Source organism: Pseudorca crassidens, chromosome X, assembly GCF_039906515.1.
Source record: "Pseudorca crassidens isolate mPseCra1 chromosome X, mPseCra1.hap1, whole genome shotgun sequence".
NCBI classification, from domain to species: Eukaryota; Metazoa; Chordata; class Mammalia; order Artiodactyla; family Delphinidae; genus Pseudorca; species Pseudorca crassidens.
In genome coordinates this window covers 133,524,776-133,548,814 of record NC_090317.1, presented here as the reverse complement: position 1 = coordinate 133,548,814, position 24,039 = coordinate 133,524,776, and the positions used below count along the sequence as shown (strand labels likewise).

Sequence of the window (24,039 nt, the reverse complement as noted above, 5' to 3'; positions counted from 1 at the left end):
GGGGGTCCAGAGGCAGGAGAAAGGAAGGAGCAGCTGATAGTTTCTTTTTTTGTTGTTTGTGGCAGTATGTGGGCCTCACTGCTGCAGCCTGACCCGTTGTGGAGCACAGGCTCCGGGCGCGCAGGCTCAGCGGCCATGGCTCACGGGCCCACCCGCTCCGCGGCATGTGGGATCCTCCCGGACCGGGGCACGAACCCACGTCTCCTGCATCGGCAGGCGGACTCTCGGAAGCCCGGCTGATAGGCGAGTGAAGAGGTTACTGTGGATGTGGAAATCCAGGGTGAGGCTGGTGGTTGAAGGAGCAAGGAGCTCCGCTGCTGCAGAGGCTGGCATGGGGCAGCACAGGTGGCACTTGGGTGCTATCCTGCCTGGTGAGGTGACAGGCAGGCAGGTGGCGAGGGCAGAGGTGACGGAGGGGAACCGGGTGGCACCCGGGGGGGTGGTTCTGTGCCCAAAGCGGGGGCCACAGCAGGCAGCCTCGGGGACATGGAGGAGGTGGGGATGCACTTCCCCAGGGAAGGGAGTCAGTGTGTGCATCCAGGCGCAACGGAAAGTTTAAAGACAATGGAGACAAGCTAGGTAGCCAACAGGACGTCCATTAAATTGTGTATAATATATATTATACAGTTATTATACTGCTCTATTATGTATAACATACACATCATTATAGATTATGTACAATGAACACATAATACACAATATAGATTATAAGGTATATTGTACTATAGTAATATATACTAGTATATACTGTATACTAGTATTAATATACTAGTACATGGTAATATATATACTATATAACAGTATATATTATATACTAATTTTTGTATATAATATACATGTATCATATCTAGTATTTAAGGTTATACCATCTGAGTTTTGGTACATTAAATTGTATATTATATATAGTATATTTCATATACATGTCAGATTTTATATTATTATATACTGTTACATATTGTATACAATTATGTCAGTCATTTGTTAGAATGTATATTATATATTCTGTTATATATATGTCTATACATTATATTCATATATACACATATTAATATATAATACATGTTTATACATTACTATTATGTATTGATATACTCATATAATGTATAATATATGCAATTACACCGATTATATTTTATACTATGTATTACAACTTAAAAATTATACCTTGGGCTTCCCTGGTGGCGCAGTGGTTGAGAGTCCGCCTGCCGATGCAGGGGACATGGGTTCGTGCCCCGGTCCAGGAAGATCCCACATGCTGCGGAGCAGCTGGGCCCGTGAGCCATGGCTGCTGAGCCTGTGCTCTGCAACAGGAGAGGCCACAAGGTACTCGTGTGCCTCAAAAACCAAAAAGATACCTTAACTGTCATGCTGTCAAATGTTACACGTTTTATGTTCTATATGCGTGTTGTATAAATCATATTGTATGTGTATCATATATTATTGCCATATTTATAATACTTACAATGTTTATATTTGTTACATCCACACACACATAATACGGGGTAGTGCAGACGTGAATATTACCTTCTTCGATGCTGCTTCCCTTCAGACTCAAGACGCTGAAGACCACGTATCACTTTCCTTAAGACTCCTCCTTGGGACCTGTCCCTGGAGACCGTCCTGATGGACCGGCTGGACGCTCTTGTGTCACAGTGAGTTAGATCACACCCACCTTCAAGGGGAGGGGGCACAAGAATCAGACAACATCACAGCCTAATTTCAGATGTTCATCCACCCTAAGGATAGGAGGAAATGAGAAACTGGAGATGCTCAGCGGACAGTCTATCACCTTCATCATCATGTCCATTCCCGGGGATCCGTCCACGCAGCTTTTCATGCTTCTTGAAGCCCTTCACTGATAACCCTCTGCCTCCCTACAGTGCTTGGTGAGGTGGACATCCATCCTCGTGGACCCTGAGCCAGCTTGCAGGCCTGAACTCTCCACACCCGTGGATGAGCTGAGCCTCCTCGTGAAAAGGAAGGGACAATTCTGGACACCACCTTCCCCCAAATCCTGGAGCTCCAGGTCTGCAACCTCAGCAAGTACCCTCTGAACTACCCTGACCCCCATGGGCTGAATAGTGACACATGGCCCCAGGGAGGGAGGAGCCAGTTGCTAAGTAGACCATCCTGTGGGGACAGCGTCTGTGCTTCTGTTCCTTCCAGATCCCTTCCTGTTCTAGAATTCAGAATCTGATCATAAATCCACCCTCCCTTGTTTGGTTGGACCGGTAGAGCCATCATAACCCCACTTAACTGTTTTCCCCTTGGGTCCATTTTTAGGTCATCTGCATCCTGTGCTCTGGATCAGTATTTTCTACAATCTCAGGGTCTCCAAGGAATGACTTGTAAGCAGCACCGTGGGAAACCCACCCCCAATAATGCCCTCCCAGGAACCATTACCGTGGGTCCAAAGAGCTGGTTTCTCCTGGGGTCCATATTTACGTCGGGATAACACAGGCCTCTGTTCTGCAGTTATGAGATGTTGTCAGGAAGGGTCGACCACGTACGCTGAGCTGTGACACGCTGTTTCATTGGTGGTGATGTTTCTTCTAGTTATGATTTCACGTCCCTAGTGACTCATCAGGATCCCATAAATCTCAGGCAATCAGAGAGCAGGAAAGGTTTGTGATGGACACTGCATCCTTGACTTATTAAGGGTGTCAGCACTGCCCTGACGTCCTCCAGTGGCACTGCCTTCCTGCGTTCAAGTCCCTTGGTTCTTTCAAGAAAATATCAGAGAATCCGTATCAGACAGTGTCATTGCTGGATTTTTCTACCCCTAAACAGCTGAGACTGTGATTATAAGCATTAGAATATAAGATGGGCACTTACCAGGTAGGTCATGACACGAATCCTCTAATTATTTTGCCTTATTAACTCATGTCCTTGATTAGCACCTGACCAGGCTGGGCTGAGTTGCCTTTTAAGTGATGGCTGTTTTCAATGATACCGGGAGACAGATGGTCTGTTCTAAGAAGGTAATGGCTTTACAGTATTTTTCAGAGATTGCCCAGTAGAAATCACTTGGTGTTTCCATCAAACGGTCGCAGCATTTACTTAGCTGACTCAGATTCCCCTGGGAAGTGGTCTGCTCCTCCTCTCCTGGAGAGAGACAGGAACTGGCAGGTCCTCACCTTGTCGGTGACAGTGACGCAAATATGGAGGTCCCATCTCCACCACTAACCACCTTGCAGGCAAGCTTCCCAGCGTGCAGAGAAAGTAAAGAGGCGAGTGACTTGCAGAAGGGTGCACAGAGGCAGGAGGGGGGTGGAGCCTGGCGCTCACAGGCACAAAGTGGAAAGCATCTTTCTCTTGGGCTGGAAAGGCTTGAGGGTGGGCTGCCTCTTCTGCCACCCGAGATCTGAAGGTGGCGATTGCATTCCTGTTGCAGTGCAGAACCCCTGCCCGGACAAAGCAGCAATTCAGCCGCCTTGACCTCGGGGCAAGGCTCCTGGCCGTGCATTCTTTTTCAGGCGTTATTCGTGGAGAGCCTGGCTGGGTGGCTGAAGAAGACCCAGAAGTGATGAGAAGAGGCCGTTCAGGAGCCCACGCTGTCTCTACTGAGATGAAGTAAAACCACGTTGTCTACGCAGGTGCACAAACCATTTCAGCTCGAGCATCTGCTTAAGAGGGAAGGGGTGCAGCGCTGGAGCCATCAGAATTAGACGGTAATGATTAACTATCTCCTTACTGCGTCCCCGGAACGTAAGCCATGGTGCATCTGAATCCCTGCACCGTGTTCCACATGCCAGGATCTTGGCAACGAGAGGGGAACCCTGCAGAGGCGTGGGGTCGCACCTGACACGGCAACCCTCCTCCCTCTGCTGCTCGCGGATCGAGCCGGATGGGGCAGCAGGTGGAGATACTGCTCCCCTTTGGAAGGTGAGCTGGAGACACTTGAGCCCTTCTTTCCCGGAGTTTGCAGTCTCTTAGGGAGATGAAAATCAATAGGTTGAAAAACAGATCTTTCTCTCTACGTTACTTCTCATCTGTCCTAGTCATCTAATCTTCATAAGTCGTTATTTCCCTGCAAGTGTCAGCTATCCCCCTGCTTAACATCCTTGGATTCTGGCTGAGTTTCTTGTGGCTACTCTAAGAACCGAGGACTTGGTAGCTTAAAAGAACAAAATGTGCTATCTTACCGTTTTAAAGCCCAAAGCTCTAAACTCAAGGGATCCCGCAGGCTGCTTTCTTCTGGAGGCTCCAGGGGAGAATCTATTTCCTTCCTTTTCCACCTTCTGGAGGCGTCTGCCATCCTGAGCTTGGGGCCCCTTCCTTGATCATCAAAACGAGCAGCTCAGCATCTTGTAATCAAATACTCCTCTGACGTCCTCTTTACAGGGACCCAGGTGATGACACTGGACCACCTGTAAGACCCAGGTCACCTGTGCATCTCAAGGTGCTTAGCCCACTCCCTTTTGCCACTAAGTTCACATATTCACAACGTTCGGGTATTAGAACATGGACATCTTTGGGGACATTACTCAGCTGACCACAGCAGGCATCTCAACACTGATGCCTTATGCTCTTCTGTGCTCTCAGCTCTGGACTTGTTGGTGGATTCCCCCAATCTTCCTCAGTTCTTATACTGTTTTAATGTATCTTTAAATAACAGAGGCCAGAAATAAACCCACACACCTATGGTCAATTAATATTTGACAAAGGACACAAGAATACACAATGGGAAAAAGTCTCTTCAGCAAGTGGTGCTGGGAAAGTTGGAGACATGCATGTAAATCAATGAAGTTTAGAACACACGCTCACACCAAACACAAAAATAAACTCAAAATGGATTAAAGACTTAAAACTCCCAGAAGAGAACACAGGCAAAACATTCTCTCACGAATCAGGTCAGTCTCCCAAGGCAATAGAAACATAAACAAATGGGACCTAATCAGCTTTTGCACAGCAGAGGAAACCATGAACAGACTATAGAATGGGAGAAAATATTTGCAAGCAATGCAACTGATGAAGGCTTAATTTCCAAAATCTACAAACAACTGAACAACAACAACAAATACCCCAGTCGAAAAATGGGCAGAGACCTAAATAGACATTTCTTCAAAGACATACAGATGGCAAACAGACACATGAAAGGGTGCTCAACATCTCTACATTATTAGAGAAATGCACATCAAAAGTACAGTGAGGTATCACCTCACACAGGGCAGAATGCCCATCATCAAAAAGTCTACAAATAATATATGCTGGGGAGGGGGTGAAGGAAAGGGAACCCTCCTGCACTGTGGGTGGGAATGTAAGAACAGGATGGAGGTTCCTCAAAAAACTACAAATAGAACTACCATATGACCCAGCAGTCCCATTACTGGGCATATACCCTGAGAAAGCCAGAATTCAAAAAGACACATGCATGCCAGTGTTTATAGCAGCACTGTTTACAATAGCCAGGTCATGGTAGCAACCTAACTGTCCATCAGCAGATGAATGGATAAGAAGATGTGGCACATACATTACTAATGCCATTGGCAGCAACGTGGATGGACCTAGAGATTATCATACTAAACGAAGGAAGTCAGACAAAGACAAATACCACCTGATATCAGAAGCAGAAACAGACTCACAGACTTAGAAAAGAAACATGGTTACCAAAGGGGAAAGGTAGGGGGGAAGGATAAATTAGGAGTTTGGGAGTAACATACACACACTACTATACATAAAATAGAGGAACACACCACTATATATAAAATACAGGAACACACTACTATATATAAAATAGAGGAAAACGAGCACCTACTGTGTAACACGGAGAACCCTACTCAGTATTTTGTAATAACCTAAATGGGAAAAGAATATGTACATGGATAACTGAATCACTATGCTGTATACCTGAAACTAACAATGTTGTAGATGAACGATACTCCAATAAAAATTTAAAAAGTGGGTTGCAGAGTAACTTACATCAGCAGATTCTCATTTCTCTGATCAGGGAAGCAACAGATGATCCATTAAATGGGTGAGGAGAGGGGGAGAGTATGGTGGGTGTTCTGATCGCATGCACTCCATCCCTGTCCACCCCTGCTCCTTGCCCCACAGAGCTCACCATGGGTCTGCCTGTTGGATGGGGGCAGAAGAGAAGTGAGGGGCACAGAGGTGAGAGGGCTGTCCACCCTTGGCCCCATCACTTCACCTTTCAGCGCAGGGGTGTGTGGGTTCAACACCTGGTCAGGGAGCTGAGATGCCACATGCCTCACAGCCAAAAAAACCGAAACATAAATAGTTAATCAAATCCAGGAAGCACAGAGGTTCCCATTCAGGATAGCTCCAAGGAGAAACACACCAAGACACACATTAATCAAACTATCAAAAATTAAATACAAAGAAAAAGGGAATCCCTATAAGGTTAACAGCTGGTTTCTCAGCAGAAACTCTACAAGTCAGAAGGGAGTGGCATGATATATTTAAAATGATGAAAGGGAAATTACTCTACCCAGCAAGGATCTCATTCAGATTGAATGGAGAAATCAAAAGCTTTACAGACAAGCAAAAGCTAAGAGAAATTAGCACCACCTAACCAGCTCTACAATAAATACTAAAGGAACTTCTCTAAGTGGGAAACACAAGAGAAGAAAAGGACCTACACAAACATAACAATTAACATAACAATTAAGAAACATAACAAACATAACAATTAAGAAAATGGTAATAGGAACGAACATACATATATGGATTAAATGCTCCAACCAAAAGACACAGGCTCACTGAATGGACACAACCCATATATATGCTGTCTACAAGAGACCCACTTCAGACCTAGGGACACATACAGACTGAAAGTGAGGGGATGGAAAAAGATATTCCATGCAAATGGAAATCAAAAGAAAGCTGGACTAGCAATTCTCATATCAGACAAAATAGACTTTAAAATAAAGAATATTACAAGAGTTAAGGAAGGACACTACATAATGATCAAGGGATCAATCCAAGAAGAAGATACAACAATTATATATGCACCCAACACAGGAGCACCTCAATACATAAAGCAACTGCTAACAGCTATAAAACAGGAGAAATCGACAGTAACACAATAATAGTGGGGGACTTAACACCTCACTTACACCAATGGACAGATCATCCAAACAGAAAATTAATAAGGAAACAAAAGCTTTAAACGACACAATAGAACAGATAGATGTAACTGGTATTTATAGGACATTCCATCCAAAGACAGCAGATTACACTTTCTTCTCAAGTGCACATGGAACATTCTCCAGGACAGATCAAATCTTGGGTCACAAATCAAGCCTCAGAAAATTTAAGCAAATTGAAATCATATCAAACATCTTTTCTGACCACAACACTCTTAAAAATACATAGAAACAAATGACAATGAAAACACGATCCAGAACCTATGGGATGCAGAAAAAGCAGTTCTAAGAGGGAAATTAATACCTATACAAGCCTACCTCAAGAAACAAGAAACATCTCAAACAATCTAACCTTACACCTAAAGGAACTAGAGAAAGAACAAACAAAACCCAAAGTTAGTAGAAGGAAAGAAATCATAAAGATCAGAGCAGAAATAAATGAAATAGAAACAAAGAAAACAATAGCAAAGATCAATAAAACTAAAAGCTGGTTCTTTGAGGAGATAAACAAAATTGATAAACCATTAGCCAGACTCATCAAGAAAAAGAGGGAGAGGACTCAAATCATTAAAATTAGACTCCACAGAAATACAAAGCATCCTGAGACTACTACAGGCAACTCTATGCCAATAAAATGGACAACCTGGAAGAAATGGACAAATTCTTAAAAGGTATAACCTTCCAAGACTGGACCAGGAAGAAACAGAAAATATGAACAGACCAATCACAAGTACTGAAATTGAAACTGTGATTAAAAATCTTCCAACAAACAAAAGTCCAGGACCAGATGGCTTCACAGGTGAATTCTATCAAACATTTAGAGAAGAGATAACACCCATCCTTCTCAAACTCTTCCAAAACACTTCCGAGAAAGGAAGACTCCCAAAATCGTTCTATGAGGCCACCATCACCTTGTTACCAAAACCAGACAAAAATACTACAAAAAAAGGAAATTATAGACCAATATCACTGATGGATATAGATGAAAAAATCTTCAACAAAATACTAGCAAACAGAATCCAACAACACATTAAAAGGATCATACACCAGATCACAGTGGGATTTATCCCAGGGATGCAAATATTCTTCAATATACGCAAATCAATCAATCTGATACACAATATTAACAAGCTGAAGAATAAAAACTGTGATCATCGCAATAGATGCAGAAAAACTTTTGATAAAGCTTTATAAATCTTTCTATCACCCATTTATGTTAAAAACTCTCCAGAAAGTGGGCACAGAGGGAACCTACCTCAACATAATAAAGGCCGTATACGACAAACCCACAGCAAGTATCATTCTCAATGGTGAGAAACTGAAAGCATTTCCTCTAAGATCAGGAACAAGACCAGGATGTCCACGCTCACCACTATTATCCAACATAGTTTTGGAAGTCCTGGCCACGGCAATCAGAGAAGAAAAAGAAAAGGAACACAAATTGGAAAAGAAGTAAAACTGTCACTGTCTGCAGATGACATGATACTATACATAGAAAATCCTAAAGATGCCACCAGAAAACTACTAGAGCTAATCAGTGAATTTGGTAAAGTTGCAGGATATAAAATTAATGCACAGAAATCTCTTGCATTCCTATACACTAATGAAGAAAAATCTGAAAGAGAAGTTAAGGAAACACTCCCATTTAACACTGCAACAAAAAGAATAAACTACCTACCTAGGGAGACAAAAGACCTGTATGCAGAAAACTATAAGACGCTGATGAAAGGAATTAAAGATGATACAAACAAATGGAGATATACACCATGTTCTTGGATTGGAAGAATCAACACTGTGAAAATGACTATACTACCCAAAGCAATCTACAGATTCAATGCAATCCCTATCAAATTACCAATGGCATTTTTTACAGAACTAGAACAAAAACTCTTAAAATTTGTATGGAGACACAAAAGACCCCGAATAGCCAAAGCAGTCTTGAGGGAAAAAAATGGAGCTGGAGGAATCAGACTCCCTGACTTCAGACTATACTGCAAAGCTACAGTCATCAAGACAATACGGTACTGGCACAGAAACAGAAATATAGATCAGTGGAACAGAATAGAAAGCCCAGAGATAAACGCACACACCTATGGTCACCTTATCTTTGATAAGGAGGCAAGAATATACAATGGAGAAAAGACAGCCTCTTCAATAAGTGGTGCTGGGAAAACTGGACAGCTACATGTAAAAGAATGAAATTAGAACACTCCCTAACACCATACACAAAAATAAACTCAATATGGATTAGAAACCTAAATGTAAGACAGGACACTATAAAGCTCTTACAGGAAAACATAGGAAGAACACACTTTGACATAAGTCACAGCAAGATCTTTTTTTGATCCACCTCCAGAGTAATGGAAATAAAAACAAAAATAAACAAATGGGACCTAATGAAACTTAAAAACTTTTGCAAAGCAAAGGAAACTACAAATAAGACGAAAAGACAACCCTCAGAATGGGAGAACGTATTTGCAAATGAATCAACAGACAAAGGATTAATCTCCAAAATATATAAACAGCTCATGCAGCTCAATATCAAAGAAACAAACAACCCAATCCAAAAATGGGCAGACGACCTAAATAGACATTTCTTCAAAGAAGACATACAGACGGCCAAGAGGCACACGAAAAGCTGCTCAACATCACTAATTATTAGAGAAATGCAAATCAAAACTACAATGAGGCATCACCTCACACCGGTTAGAATGGGCATCATCACAAAATCTACAAACAACAAATGCTGGAGAGAGTGTGGAGAAAAGGGAGCCCTGCTGCACTGTTGGTGGGAATGTAAACTGATACAGCCACTATGAAGAACAGTATTGGATGTTCCTTAAAAAACTAAAAATAGAGCTACCCTATGACCCAGCAATCCCACTACTGGGCATATACCCTAAGCACACCATAATTCAGAAAGAGTCATGCACCACAATGTTCACTGCAGCTCTATTTACAATAGCCAGGATGTGGAGGCAACCTAAGTGTCCATCGACAGATGAATGGATAAAGAAGATGTGGCACGTGTATACAATGGAATATTACTCAGTCATAAAAAGAAACGAAACTGTGCTTCCCTGGTGGCACAGTGATTGAGAGTCCGCCTGCCGATGCAGGGGACACGGGTTCGTGCCCCAGTCCAGGAGAATCCCACATGCCGCGGAGCGGCTGGGCCCGTGAGCCATGGCTGCTGAGCCTGCACGTCCGGAGCCTGTGCTCCGCGACAGGAGAGGCCACGACAGTGAGAGGCCCACGTACCGCAAAAAAAAGAAAAAAGAAACGAAATTGAGTTATTTGTAGTGAGGTGGATGGACCTAGAGTCTGTCACACAGAGTGAAGTAAGTCAGAGAAAAACAAACACCATATGCTAACACATATATATGGAATCTAAAAAAGAAAGGTCATGCAGAACCTAGGGGCAAGATGGGAATAAAGACACAGAACTACTAGAGAATGGACTTGAGGACACGGGTAGGGGGAAGGGTAAGCTGGGACAAAGTGAGAGAGTGGCACTGACATATGTACACTACCAAATGTAAAATAGATAGCTAGTGGGAAGCAGCCACATAGCACAGGGAGATCAGCTGGGTGCTTTGTGACCAACTAGAGGGGTGGGATAGGAAGGGTGGGAGGGAGGAAGATGCAAGAGGGAAGAGCTATGGGAACATATGTGTATGTATAACTGATTCACTTTGTTATTAAGCAGAAACTAACACACCATTGTAAAGCAATTAAAAAAAAAAACCTAAAAATGGAATTACCGTATGATCCAGCAATCCCACTCCTGGGCATACTCAGAGAAAACCATAATTCAAAAAGACACATGCACCTCAATGTTCATTGCAGCACTATTTACATAAGTCAGGTCATGGAAGCACCCTAAATGCCCATTGACAGACGAATGGATAAAGATGTGGTACATATATAAAATGGAATATTACCTATAAAAAGGAACAAAATTGGGTCATTTGTAGAGACGTGGATGGATCTAGAGACTGTCATACAGACTGAGGTAAGTCAGAAAGAGAAGAACAAATATCGTATATTAACGCATATATGTGGAACCTAGAATAACGGTACAGATGAACCGGTTTGTAGGGCAGAAATAGACACAGATGTAGAGAACAAACGTATGGACATCAAGGGGGGAAAGCAGGGGTGGGTGGTGATGGTGGGATGAATTGGGAGATTGGGAGTGACATATCTACACTAATACGTATAAAATAGGTAACTAATAAGAACCTGCTCTATAAAAAAATACATAGAATTCAAAAAAAAATAGAGCTGACTTTTCTCATAGGTGTTGAATGGATGGAGTTTGACGTACCGAAGGTGTTTGCTTCTTTTTCTCCTCTTGGGGAACTATCCAGGGTGGGTTTTATTTTTCCAGGATCTCTGCTGATTGTCGTGGCTGGGGTCCCACAGCATGCAGACTTGGGAGTATCTGGGGTGAGGGAAAGGGATGGGGGACCAGGGCTGTGAACCAGGCCAGGCAGCACTGTGGGGCATTTGGACTTAGCTGCTCTGGAAACCCCAGTGCCCTGGACAGCACCTGTGAGCGAGCTGCCCGAGGGGGCTGGGGGATTCCTACTCCACCTCCCCTTGGGGGTTGGAGGCTGTGTATTCCCTGCACTGAGCTGATTCTAGTGGCCTTCTGGGACCAGAGGGAGGCCCAGTCACTGAAGCCCAGATCTGGCGGCTGGGATGTGGGCAGGAATTCTGAGGGGCAGGGCTGAGGGGCACAGCAGGGGCATCCTGACCTCAGGGAACTGAAGGGCTCTACAAACGTGGGGAGCAGTGGGGGGTGACTGTTCAACTAGCAGGTTTCTCAGCCTTGTTGGGAAATGTTCCCATTCAGAAACGGAACGAGGTAGGGAGCTGAGATGCCCCTGCTGGGCTGTGACAAGCCTGCCTGCTTATCTCAAGCCATGTTGCTATGGACGGATTTATATCCCCTCAAAAGTCATATGTTGGAGCCCTAACCCCCCAGAGGAACTGTATTTGGGGCAAACAATTAATGAAGGTGAAATGAGGTTATAATATGGTATGGGGTCTGTCTCTCCACCACACGAGGACATGCAGATAAGGTGGCATCTGTACGCCAACAAGAGCGCCTCGCCGGGAACTGAGCCTGTCCACGCCGTGATCTCAAACTCCCAGCCTCCAGACGGTGAGAACTAAATTTCCATTGTTTAAGCTGCCCAGTCTGGGGTGTTCTGTTACAGCAGCCTCAGCTGACTAATACCCACATCTGCGTGTTTCAAGATGATAAAGCCCGATGGTAAAATCAGCGGTACTCGGAGAGAAAGAATCATACTGATTGACGAACGAACACAGAGTGGTATTAATATTGCAATCATACAGAGAATTTGTTTGTTTGGTTTTTTTTTTTTTTGGCCATGCTGCACCAGAGTCTTAGCCACTGAACCACCAGGGAAGTCCTGTACTGAAGATATTCTATGAGTTGTATATATTTCTCTTAGAGCATCTATTAAATTCCCCCTGAGCACACCCCACCGAGTCCCCGATTTCTCCGCACCTGTCCCGCTCTAGTCACACAGTAAACCTCTTGCGTGCACACACACACCCATCTCATCACACTCCTGTAAAACTCTCTTACAACTATTGTGCTACGGCTTCTGGCATAGTTTCCAGGAGCATTTTACAAAGTGCTCTTCCCTTAATCCAATTTTCTTTGGACTGGATTAAATCCTTGCTTTTTTGCAAGACTAATTTAAATTGTTGGCACGAAAGACCCAGATGTCTCTCTTTGGTAAATACTGAGCCGGCTTTGCTCACAGCACTGTTAGGAAGCAGCCCATGACCAGCACTCCATGCTTTTCTGATGTGCCCTCCTGGCCACTGGAACGTCAAGGGCAGGATTATCTTCACGTATTTCCCAGATGTCCATTGCATAAACATCCTACCACAGAGGCTGTTCTGTGTCCAGTAACATCAGCACTCCCCTTTCTACCAATGTCCAGGGATGTGTTCCGGGCCCCCAAGCAGCCTGCAGCACAGCTCTGTGGTGATCAAGAAGGGCCCCTCCTGGGTGTGGAGGAAAGGGGACCCTCCTGCACTGTCGATGGGAATGTAAACTGATGCAGCCACTGGATGGAGGTTCCTCAGAAAACTAAATATAGAGCTCCCATATGACCCAGCAATCCCACTCCTGGGCATATATCCAGAGAAAACTATAATTTGAAAAGATACATGCACCCCTACGCTCACTATTTACAACAGCCAAGACTTGGAAGCAACCTACATGTGCGGCAACAGAGGAATGGATAAAGAAGATGTGGTACATGTATAAAATGGAATATTACTCGGCCATGAAAAAGAAGGAAATCATGCCACTGGCAGCAACATGGATGGACCTAGAGATGATCATACTAAGTGAAGTACTGGTAAGTCCGACAGAGAAAGACAAACATCACTTATATGTGGAATCTAAAAAAGAATGATACAAATGAACTTATTTACAAAACAGAAATACACTCAGACACAGAAAACAAACTTATCGTTACAAAAGGAGAAAGGGAGGGCGAGGGATAAATTAGGAGGTTGGGATTAGCAGATACACACTATATATAAAATAGCTCATCAACAAGGACCTACTGTATAACAGGGAACTATACTCAATATTTTGTAATAATAAGGAAAAGTAACCTGCAAAAAAACCAAAACAAACTGACTCACTTTGCTGGACAGTTGAAACTAATGCATTATTGCACATCAACTAGAGTTCAATAAGAAAACAAGATCTTCCCCCTCTGACGTGAGCCGTCATCCAGCCTCAAGGCTCACTGCCTCTGATAACTGGCCTCTCACTGTCTCTGATAACTGGCCTCTCACTGTGTCAGAAAAATCCTCTGAGAGGCTGGACTTCTTCCTAGGATGTGTGGTCCATGCAGTCACAACAGGGCAAGGCTGAGATACAGTGATGCCCTCGTGGGCACTGGGCCACCCACTCCCATGTCCAGCTGGGTCCCGATGACGGCTTAACATTCCCTTTCCCAGGGGCCTTTACGGGCTGATGGGCTGGAAGCTTTGATCTCATTTACCGGTGATGGTCAATTTGGGATGAGGAATAAAAGAAGCCACAAGCCAAAGCCTGTCTTTCTTTGCTGGCTGGACCTGAGCCAGAGATGGAAAATACGCACTTTAGAATAAACCGGATTTTTAAAATACTGCTTAATAGCGCTCCTAGGCATCCCTCGCGGTAAGCCAGCGCTTTCCAAATAAGACACTTATCCGCAGCGTTTTTACCTGGTGCAGCTGCGTGGTTTTGGTCCAGGTCTGCCCTCGAAGGCCATTGCTTTTATCCTTTCCAACACAGATTAAAAGCAAATCAGATTATGGAAATGGCTGAGCCGCCTTCAGAGTAGTTAGGATGGGGGGTTTGGCATGTGCGTACGATATGGGAGGAGGGGGGTGGTTTGCAGGATCTGTGGAGCTTGAAGACTGCATCAGGATTAGGGCTGGCAGGAACAGAAACCCTAAAACAACAGGGCTCAAAAATGATGGAAACGTGATTCCCTCTCACGTAAAGGTGACCCTGAGGAATGGGGTCAGGGCTGGTGTCAGTCCTCCAAAAGCAGGGTCCTTGCATCTCCCCACTCCTCCACCCCTACTCACGGCCTCACGGTGCAGGAGGGTGGCTCCCCATTTCAGGGGGCAAGTAGGAAGGAGAGGAGAGGAAAGGGCAAGCCGTGTCTGTCTTTGAAGGAAGGTTCCTGGCATGTGGTAGGGGGAGTGGGCAGAGAGCTCTGCTTTGGCAAGGTCTGCGTATGAGTGATGGTGTCATTAGTTATTAGCTCTGTGACCTTGGGTGAGCCTCAACTTCTGTAACATGGTGATGACGGTGAGGATGGTGATGATGAAAATGATGAGGATGATGGTGATTGTGGTGATGATGGTGGTGATGATGTTGATAATTATGGAGATGGTGGTGGTGGTGATGATGACTATGGTGGTGATAAAGGTGATAATTACGATAGTGGTGATGGTGATGGTGGTGGTGGTGGTGATGATGGTAATTGTGATGGTGGTAATGATGATGGTGATGATAGTGATACTATTGGTGGTGATGATGTTGATAATTATGGAGATGATGGTGATGGTGATGATGATTATGGTTGTGATGGTGGTGGTGGTGGTGATGACAGTGGTGAAGATGATCTTGATGATGAAATAACGTAGCCTCATCACAGATGAGTCTAAATGAGACAAATGAGCTAAATTATACAGTCCCTTGAACATGATAATGTGTTATACACATGACAGTTGTACAGGTGATCCATTTCTGACGAACATCTTTATTTTCTTGAAGGCTCACACTGCAAGACTACCTACTTCAGTTAATTAGAAGGCAACGATAATTCGTGTTTGTGTATCAAGAGATAAATATAAATATATACCCATTGCATTTTATATAAAGACAGACATTCAAAAACACTAGTCAGCATGCAACTCAATGAAGTTAGAACACACCCATACCCCATATACAAAAATCAACTCAAAATGCCTTAAAGACTTAAATATAAGACATGACACCATAAAACTCCTATAAGAGGGCTTCCCTGGTGGCGCAGTGGTTAAGAACCTGCCTGCCAATGCAGGGGACATGGGTTCAAGCCCTTGTCTGGGAAGATCCCACATGCCGCGGAGCAGCTAAGCCCGTGCGCCACAACTCCTGAGCCTGTGCTCTAGAGCCTGCGAGCCACAACTACTGAAGCCCATGCGCCTAGAGCCTGTGCTCCACAACAAGAGAAGCCACTGCAATGAGAAGCCCATGCACTGCAACAAAGACCCAACACAGCCAAAAATAAATAAATAAAAGTAAATTTTAAAAAACTCCTAGAAGAGAATGTACACAAAACATTCTCTGACATAAATTGCACTAATGTCTTCTTAGGTCCGTCTCCTAAGGCAATAGAAATAAAAGCAAAAATAAACAAATGGGACCTAATCTAACTTATAAGCTTTTACACAGCAAAGGAAACCATTAACAAAAGGAAAAGTCAACCTATGGACTGGGAGAAAATATTTGCAAACGATAGGACCGACAAGGGCTTAATTTCCAAAATATACAAACAGTGTATACAATTCAACAACAACAAAAAACAACACAATCGAAAAATGGGCAGAAGACTTAAATAGACATTTCTCCAAAGAAGACATCCAGGTGGCCAACAGGCACATGATAAGATGCCCAATATTGCTAATTATTAGAGAAATGCAAATCAAAACTACAATGAGGTATCACCTCACACCAGTCAGACTGGCCATCATCAAAAAGTCTACAAACAATAAATGCTGGAGAGGGTGTGGAGAAAAGGGAACCCTCCTACACTGTAAATTGATACAGCCACTATGGAGAACAGTATGGAGGTTCCTTAAAAACCTAAAAACAACTACCATGTGACCCAGCAATCCCACTCCTGGGCATATATCCAGAGAAAACTAATTCAAAAAGATACATGCACCCCTATGTTCACAGCAGCACTATTTACAATGTCCAAGACATGGAAACAATCCAATCAACAGATGAGTGGATTAAGAAGATGTGGTACATATATACAATGGAATATTACTCAGCCATAAAAAAAATGAAATAATGCCATTTGCAGCAACATGGATGGACCTAGAGATGATCATACTGAGTGAAGTACGTCATAGAAAGGCAAATATCATATGATATCACTTATATGTGGAATCTAAAAAATGACACAAATGAACTTATTTACAAAACAGAAACAGACCCACAGACGTAGAAAACAAACTTATGGTTACCAGTGGGGAAAGGGGAGGGAGGGATAAATTACGAGTTTGGGATTAACACATACATACTATTATATATAAATAGATAAGCAACAAGGACCTACTATATAGCACAGGGAACTATATTCAATATCTTGTAATAACCTATAATGGAAAAGAATCTGAAAAATGTATACATATGTATAACTGATTCACTTTGCTGTACACCTGAAACTAACACGATATTGTAAATCAACTCTACTCCAACTAAAAAAAACACTACTCAGAAAAGACAAGTTTTATTTGCCCAAACTTGTCTTCACATCAGACAGACGTGGTGCAGTTTTACACTGTATCCCGATGATTTGCTGCCTCTGTTCATCACACCTTGGATGGGAAGTACGAACTTCTGTCTCCCTGGTACCTCGGTGGGTGTCTAACGCCTACACCACGCTCCACAAAAGCCTTGCGTTGAATTAAATTCTGCAGTACTGTTAATGATCAAGGTGGTGGGTATGGGGGAGGGCTGGAGAAGGCAAGGCGAGAGAGCGAGAAGGCACAGAACCGTCAAGAACAGGGCAGCCTCAGCAAGGAAAAGAGAAGCCCAGATAACCACGCAGATTCCCTGCATCTATTTATGCCGTTCATCAGCAAGTCCCCAGGGAGCCTGCTGCTCATCACCCCACCTCCATCTCCTGCCTGGTCCAAGGCACTGGACATCTGTCCCTGGACAACGCCAACATCCAGGACCTGCCACCAGTCCCTCCTGCATCACTGCTGTCCACACAGCAGTCAGACTGATCCTGTCTGTACCCAGGTCAGGTTTCGCAACTGACCTTCCCCCAGAAGCAGAGCCTGGGTTGAGGGTTGAACGCAGGGAGGGGCAGGGAGCTCCAGGAGTGGGATGGGGAGGTCACGCAAGGAAGGAAAGTAGCCAAGGAGGGGGGAATTATCAGGCCAGCCACACCCAGGTGACTGGAGCGTAATATCATGGTGATGCTCTGAGAAGCACCTTAAAGCACTTTCCTCGGGTGAGCCGGGCTGAGAGGTGTGTGAGCCGGGGTATTTATACCCTGTGCTCAGTAGTTACCAGCGGGGCTATGTGCCTTTCGCCGATTTGCAGCTTGTCTCTCCCATGGGCCCCCTGTGTTCCAGCAAGCAGGGTAGGTATCCAACAAGAGTCAGGGCTTGCATTGGAAGACAGGTCGCTGTTCATGGAAATGGCAAGGAATTCCCAGCAGTTGTGGGTCGACCACCACCACCATCGGCTCCATCCGAGAAAAACTTCCAGTGGCTCCCATCTCACTCATGACAGACTCCAAAATCCAAGTAAGATAACAAGACCTGCCCCAGTCCCTCTGGCCTCAGCCTCCTGCACACACATCTGCTCGAGCTGCATCCCTCCGTGCCGGACCATCGCTGTTCTACTGTCCACACAGTCTGCTCCTGGCTGGGGCACAGCTGTCCTTTCCCTTCCTCACCTCAGCCAGGTCTCCGGACAAACGTCACCCCGCATAGAAGCCCTCTCCGGCCACAGTGCTGCAAGGGCTCCTCTGGTCAGTCTGTCCTCTCCCTGCTCAACCTCGGAACACTCAACGACCATGTAAAAAAGCACATCGTGCATTTCATCTACTTGCATGTCCACTCACTGTCTGCTTCTTCCCCCGGGATGGACATTAAGCAGGGACTTGACCTGGCTTGTTTACTAGAGCCAGAATGGTGGCCAGCACACAGAACCCCTTGACAGATAAACACGTGTTGAAATAATACATGAAAGAGGGTGAACCATGGAAGGAGGAAGAGAAGGTCTGTGGGACCTCAGGACTTACGAGGTTGATTCTGCCATGCACCGTCTTTGATTTGGAGGCAGGTGGGTTTACACCCTTTGTTCCTGGAACCGTGGTCACCAGGTGATCACAGAAGAGGATTTGGGGGTCTTTCAGGTAAACAGGAGAAGCTCTGCCTCTGATCAGTGGAGGGACCTTGATGACTTAATCTCTCTAAACTTAAGTTCCTTAACCTGTTAGATGGGAGATACCTCATCCCTTTGTCATCAGAGCACTGTCAGCATTTAATGGAGCCACTGGTGCTCCGTGGGCGTGTAATCCACGCTGCTTTTTCACTCTGTTATCACCTCCATTAGCTGCTCATCTCTGCGACTTAGGAGGGGCTGGGGGAGTAGTTGTCTCATGTTGCTTTTGCCAACTACAGATTGGCCCTTGCTGTCACCTCTACAAGGATTAAATCAAGAGCCGCTGCAGTTGCTGACCTTCAACACCCTCTGAAAGGAGCTCAGGGTGGAGACCAGGAATGAGGAACTCTGTGCTCTGGGAAAAACTGGCGGGACAGGTCTTCAGATAGTTAGAGATTTTCAGGAGACGGTTTTATGAGCCCAATGCTTGCACCTCCTCATAACCACGAAAGCACTAAAATCCTTCCTGGTGCCGTCTGTTCTGTGTGGCTAGCAGGAACCTGCAGAAGACTAGCAGAAACCTGCAAAAATATGTGCTTGACTGCATGCACTCCCCCTTCACCGAAACCCCACATATATACTGACTGATTGCATGCACTCCCCCTTCACCGAAATCCCACATATATACTGACTGATTGCATGCACTCCCCGTTCACCGAAATCCCACATATACACTGACTGAATGCACTCCCCGTTCACCGAAATCCCACATATATACTGACCTCCCCCCTCCCCTGCTACCTGTTTGGAGCGGTTGCTCAGAGCTGTCTGAAATGCTGTCTCCCAGGCTGCAGTCCTCATTTTGCCCCCAGTAAAACTTAACTCACAACTCTCACGTTGTGCTTTTTTTTTTTTTTCCCCAAGTCGACACTTTCTAGGAGGAATGTGGGCGATCGGGGGTGGAGCGCACAAAGCAATCGGGGTTTGTGCCCGCTGCAGGGGACGAGGGCTTCTCTCCTTGCTCTGTGCACTGAATATCGCACAGCCAACGTCTGGGCGTGGGTCCAGCCGGATGCAGGCGAGGACCCCTCCCTTTCCTTAGCTTCTTAGTGGTTAACACATAAGGCGTCAGGCAGCTCTGGAGCCGTCAGAAATCACAGCACAGTTTCCCACCAACTGTGAGGTCCCGGCGTGGCTTTCGTGAGTGGCGGCTTGCAAACCACACAAGAAACTCTTCCAAAGCGAACCTGTCCGAACACACCCCCAAGCCTCCTGCTGGAAGTACTTCCCAGTAAACACGGAGAAATCTGTATCCTGACTTTTCTTCTATTTCTCATCACAAGCTTTTTTTTTTTTTTTTTTTTTTTTTTGCGGTACGCGGGCCTCTCACTGCGGTGGCCTCTCCCGTTGCGGAGCACAGGCTCCGGACGCGCAGGCTCAGCGGCCATGGCTCACGGGCCCAGCCGCTCCGCGGCATGTGGGATCCTCCCGGACCGGGGCACGAACCCGCGTCCCCTGCATCGGCAGGCGGACTCTCAACCACTGCGCCACCAGGGAAGCCCTTTCCTTATTCTTAATGTCTGAGCTGTGGCACTTTTCCAGGGTTGGAAGACCCGTGAGGGATAATTTCGTGTTTCAGCTTGACTAGTCCCGGGGCACCCAGATATTTGGTTAAACATCATTCTGGGTGTGTGATACCAAAAGGCGCATTTCTCCCATCCCAGGGGTCTGTCGGCAGGGCTCCGGGGTAAAGAAAAAGACATTACATTGGAAATGGTTCCAAAGGCAAGAACCTGGCCCTTTTGGGGACATGTCATAATTAATCACCGTCCTCTTAATGTCCTGCTTTTGCTACATTGGAACGAAAAGGAATAAGCTTTCTGACCTCACCTGTCTGGGGAAAGTTGTGTATGACAAATATTTCAAAGTACACTGACACAGGTTGTCCAATGAGTAGATGTAACACATACTTTTACTAAATGTACTTTGTTATGCTTTTAATAACGTACGACAGACAAAGTATACTAGGGCGTGTGTGTATGTCTGTATAAGTCTGCGTGTGTGTGGTGAAGGCACTGGATGTTTATATACGTATGCGTGTGTGATACACACAGAAACGCACCTACACTAACGATTCCACACGTCAGGTAAGTGCATAAATCCAAGCCCAACAGTCACTGAGATGTTCTTGGCATTTAAAGGTCTCAGACACGGTCATGTTACCGAATGTATCATGGAGCTGGCACGGACTTCTGTTTTTCCATCTGAAAATGGAGGTCCCCAAAGTCCCTTCGCGATCAGACCACCTGTCATCCTGGTGGAAACCAGAGAGGGGATCTAAGTCATAAGCGACCTGTATCAGGAAGAGGCAAACTCCCTCAGGAGCCGGCCCTGCAGGACTCATAGCGCCGGGTAGAGCAAACGAGACGAGACCAGGCTCACCTTGTAGAGAGCACACAGGGGAGGGGGTGGGAGGTCTGCGAGCGGGCTGCTTGCAAACACCGGGTACTGAGTTGTGATGCAGACGGGTCTCCCATGAGGTTACAAAACGAGCTCAGCTCCCACGGATGCTGTAACATCCTCAGGCTGCAAAGCTCCCTGGGGCTCCCTGGCTGCGGTCACTGTGGTCACGAGAGCTGTCCAGGGGTGAAGGAAGAACTGCAAAGCTGCACTGAGAGCGCATCTGGATGACAGCCCACTCCTAATGAGGAACGGCTTTCTCGTGGGCTCTCCCTGCCTCTCGAGAAGGAGAGGAATGCATCTGGTGGCATCGTTTTAACCATTTTCTCAATGGTTTCTCACAATCCTTGGATTCAAACATCTCTTTCATAGCAAACAAAAACTGTAGACTTTTATCCTGGACACATGTGTGTCATCCGTAATCTTGAAGGTGCGTGTCTTTGGAGGTGATTTCTTGCCCCATTTCTCCCCGGGCGTGATGGCCCTCAGAGGTGGAGAATTCTTTGAAGACAGAAAGCATGCCTCCTTTTGTGTAGTTTTGGGTTTTTATTTTTATTTTTTAGAAAGTGTGTTTTAATTCCTTATCTCTCCTAAGCAGGGCCAAGCACAGGAGATGCAGGGGTGAGACTGCCTGGTACCAGCTGTGCGAGCTTGGGCAGGTCACTCCGCCTCTCAGAGGCCGGGACGGGTCACATAAAGGCACGGCGAGGGTCCACTGAGCTCAGCTGGTGAGAACCCCTATGGCTGCACCCGACCCCCGGCACAGCTTACACGCGGGACTGTTGTTAGTGATGACGGCGTGCAGACTACTGCACGACCACAATGAGTACCGCGACTAGTGCTAGTGTAACTGCTACTCCAACTATCGCATTTACTACTACAACTGCAGCATTTACCACTATGACAATGACTACTACCATTGCTGCTACGATTGTGACTGCTGCTACGATGACTGCAGCAATTAGTGCTGGTATAACTACTTCCACAACCATGAGGTTTGCTACTACGACTGTACTGTTTACTGCTACAACTGCTACTGCTGCTGCAAAAGTTCCTACCACTATAATGACTACAGCAATGTGTACAACTGCTACTGTTATTATCCTTACAAGTACAGCAATTCCAGTGACTCCAACAATGACTGCCACTACTGTAGTCGCTACTACCGTCACGGCTACTGTCATTTTTGCTACTGCTACGCCCACCGCTATTACAATTGGTACTGCAACTCTTACGGTCACAACTCTTATTACTACAACTACAACAGTTGCTACCGCCATAAAAGGTACCCCTCCTACAACCACCACAACTGTTACATTTACTGCTACAGTTACAACTACTACAACTACTATGGTTACAAACACTACTATAATTATTACCAGTGCTGTAACTATTACAGCAATCAGTACTGGTATAATTACTACTACAACTCTTAGGGTTACTCTCACAACTGTAACGCTTACTACAACTACTGCTACCACTGCTGCTACAATTGTGACTACAGCAATTAGCGCCACGACAACTGCTACTATTATTACAAGCACAGCAATTCTGACGACGATCACTAGTGCCATTATTGCTGTGGCTACAGCTACTGCTGTGACACCAAACGGTACTCCTAGGACTACGACAGCTACTGCTGTTACTATCACAACTACTACAATTACTGCTACAGCTACAGTGACGGCTACAACTATTAGCATCACAACTCCTATTACTACCACAACTACAACCATTGCTCGTGCTACAAACACTACTATTATTACCACCACTACTACAATTATTGCTACTGCCCCAACTACAGTGATTACACTTAGTGCTACTACAACCATCACTACAGCTATTATGTCTATGACGACAATTTTAACAATCACTACAATACGACTATTACAGACACTACTATAATTATTACTAGTGCTACAGTGACAATTATTACAACAATGAGTGGTACTACAATGGCTACTACAGCTATTACATTTACTACTACAATTATAACAATTACCAGTACCACTGTTACTACTGTTACAATTGTTACTGTGGCTACAACTACAATTACTACAACATCTAGTTCTAGGACAGTGATTACTGCCAGACCTAGTGCTGTTACTACTGCTAAGCTGCTTCTGTAATTATCTCTCCTCCTCTTCCTACAACTATAGGTACTACGTCAAATACTACTACAACTATTTTTACAAGTATCGCAACTACAACTTCTGTAACAACTATCGATACTACTATAACTAGCATTGCTACTACAATGACTACAATTATTGCTACTACAACAATTATTGCCCCTATTGTTACTACGGCTACTACAATTTGCTACTACAACTACTGCCACTCTTGTTACTACTGCTAGGATAACAACTACTACAAGTATTGTTACTATTAATACAACTATTGCCACGATTGTTACTAATGTTACTATGACTGCTACTCCTACTCCAATCATTGCTACAACAACAACTACTACTGCTATTATTGCTATTACTGTTAAAGAAAAACCAGAGCAGGACAGAAAAAGTGGTAAAAACAGACTTGATTCAGGACTATTGCAACAGAGCAAAGAGAGCTCAGTATAGAGCCAGACTCAACTGCAAAGGCAGCACAGGCAAGTGGGGATTTATAGCCACGGAGCAGGTGAGGGTCAGTGGATGGAAAACTACCAACAGGAAAATTAGGGGTGAGGGCATTCTGGCTAAACTGACCCCACAGGATTCCTGCTGAAGACAGGGAAGGGTGACTAGACGTCACCTGGGGGGTGGGGCGTGCAGGATGAGGAATCTAATCAGA

General features: G+C 45.1%; 1 protein-coding gene and 1 long non-coding RNA gene across 5 annotated transcripts in view; one reads left to right on the top strand and one right to left on the bottom strand.

Annotated features, from left to right (window-relative positions):
* LOC137217552 (uncharacterized) overlaps window positions 1-24,039 on the bottom strand; it is a 132,771-nt gene that overhangs the window by 6,520 nt on the left and 102,212 nt on the right. Inside the window, exons 1-4 of one of the 4 annotated variants that reach the window (XR_010940133.1) lie at window positions 11,440-12,631; window positions 4,146-4,370; window positions 2,836-3,931; window positions 1,165-2,722 (exon numbers count right to left, since the gene is read on the bottom strand). Coding sequence is in view for 1 of the 4 variants with exons in the window: in XM_067724555.1 (XP_067580656.1) it covers window positions 3,070-3,563; window positions 3,695-3,931 (731 nt within the window). In the remaining 3 variants the exon portion in view is untranslated. Of the gene's footprint in view, window positions 1-1,164; window positions 2,723-2,835; window positions 3,932-4,145; window positions 4,371-11,439; window positions 12,632-24,039 lie in introns of those variants that run through there. The other 3 variants (XR_010940132.1, XM_067724555.1, XR_010940134.1) reach the window with 3 other exon arrangements.
* LOC137217553 (uncharacterized) lies at window positions 1,899-5,703 on the top strand. The gene is made up of 3 exons (XR_010940135.1): window positions 1,899-2,026; window positions 2,284-3,885; window positions 4,345-5,703. It is a non-coding gene; the product is annotated as an uncharacterized lncRNA (long non-coding RNA).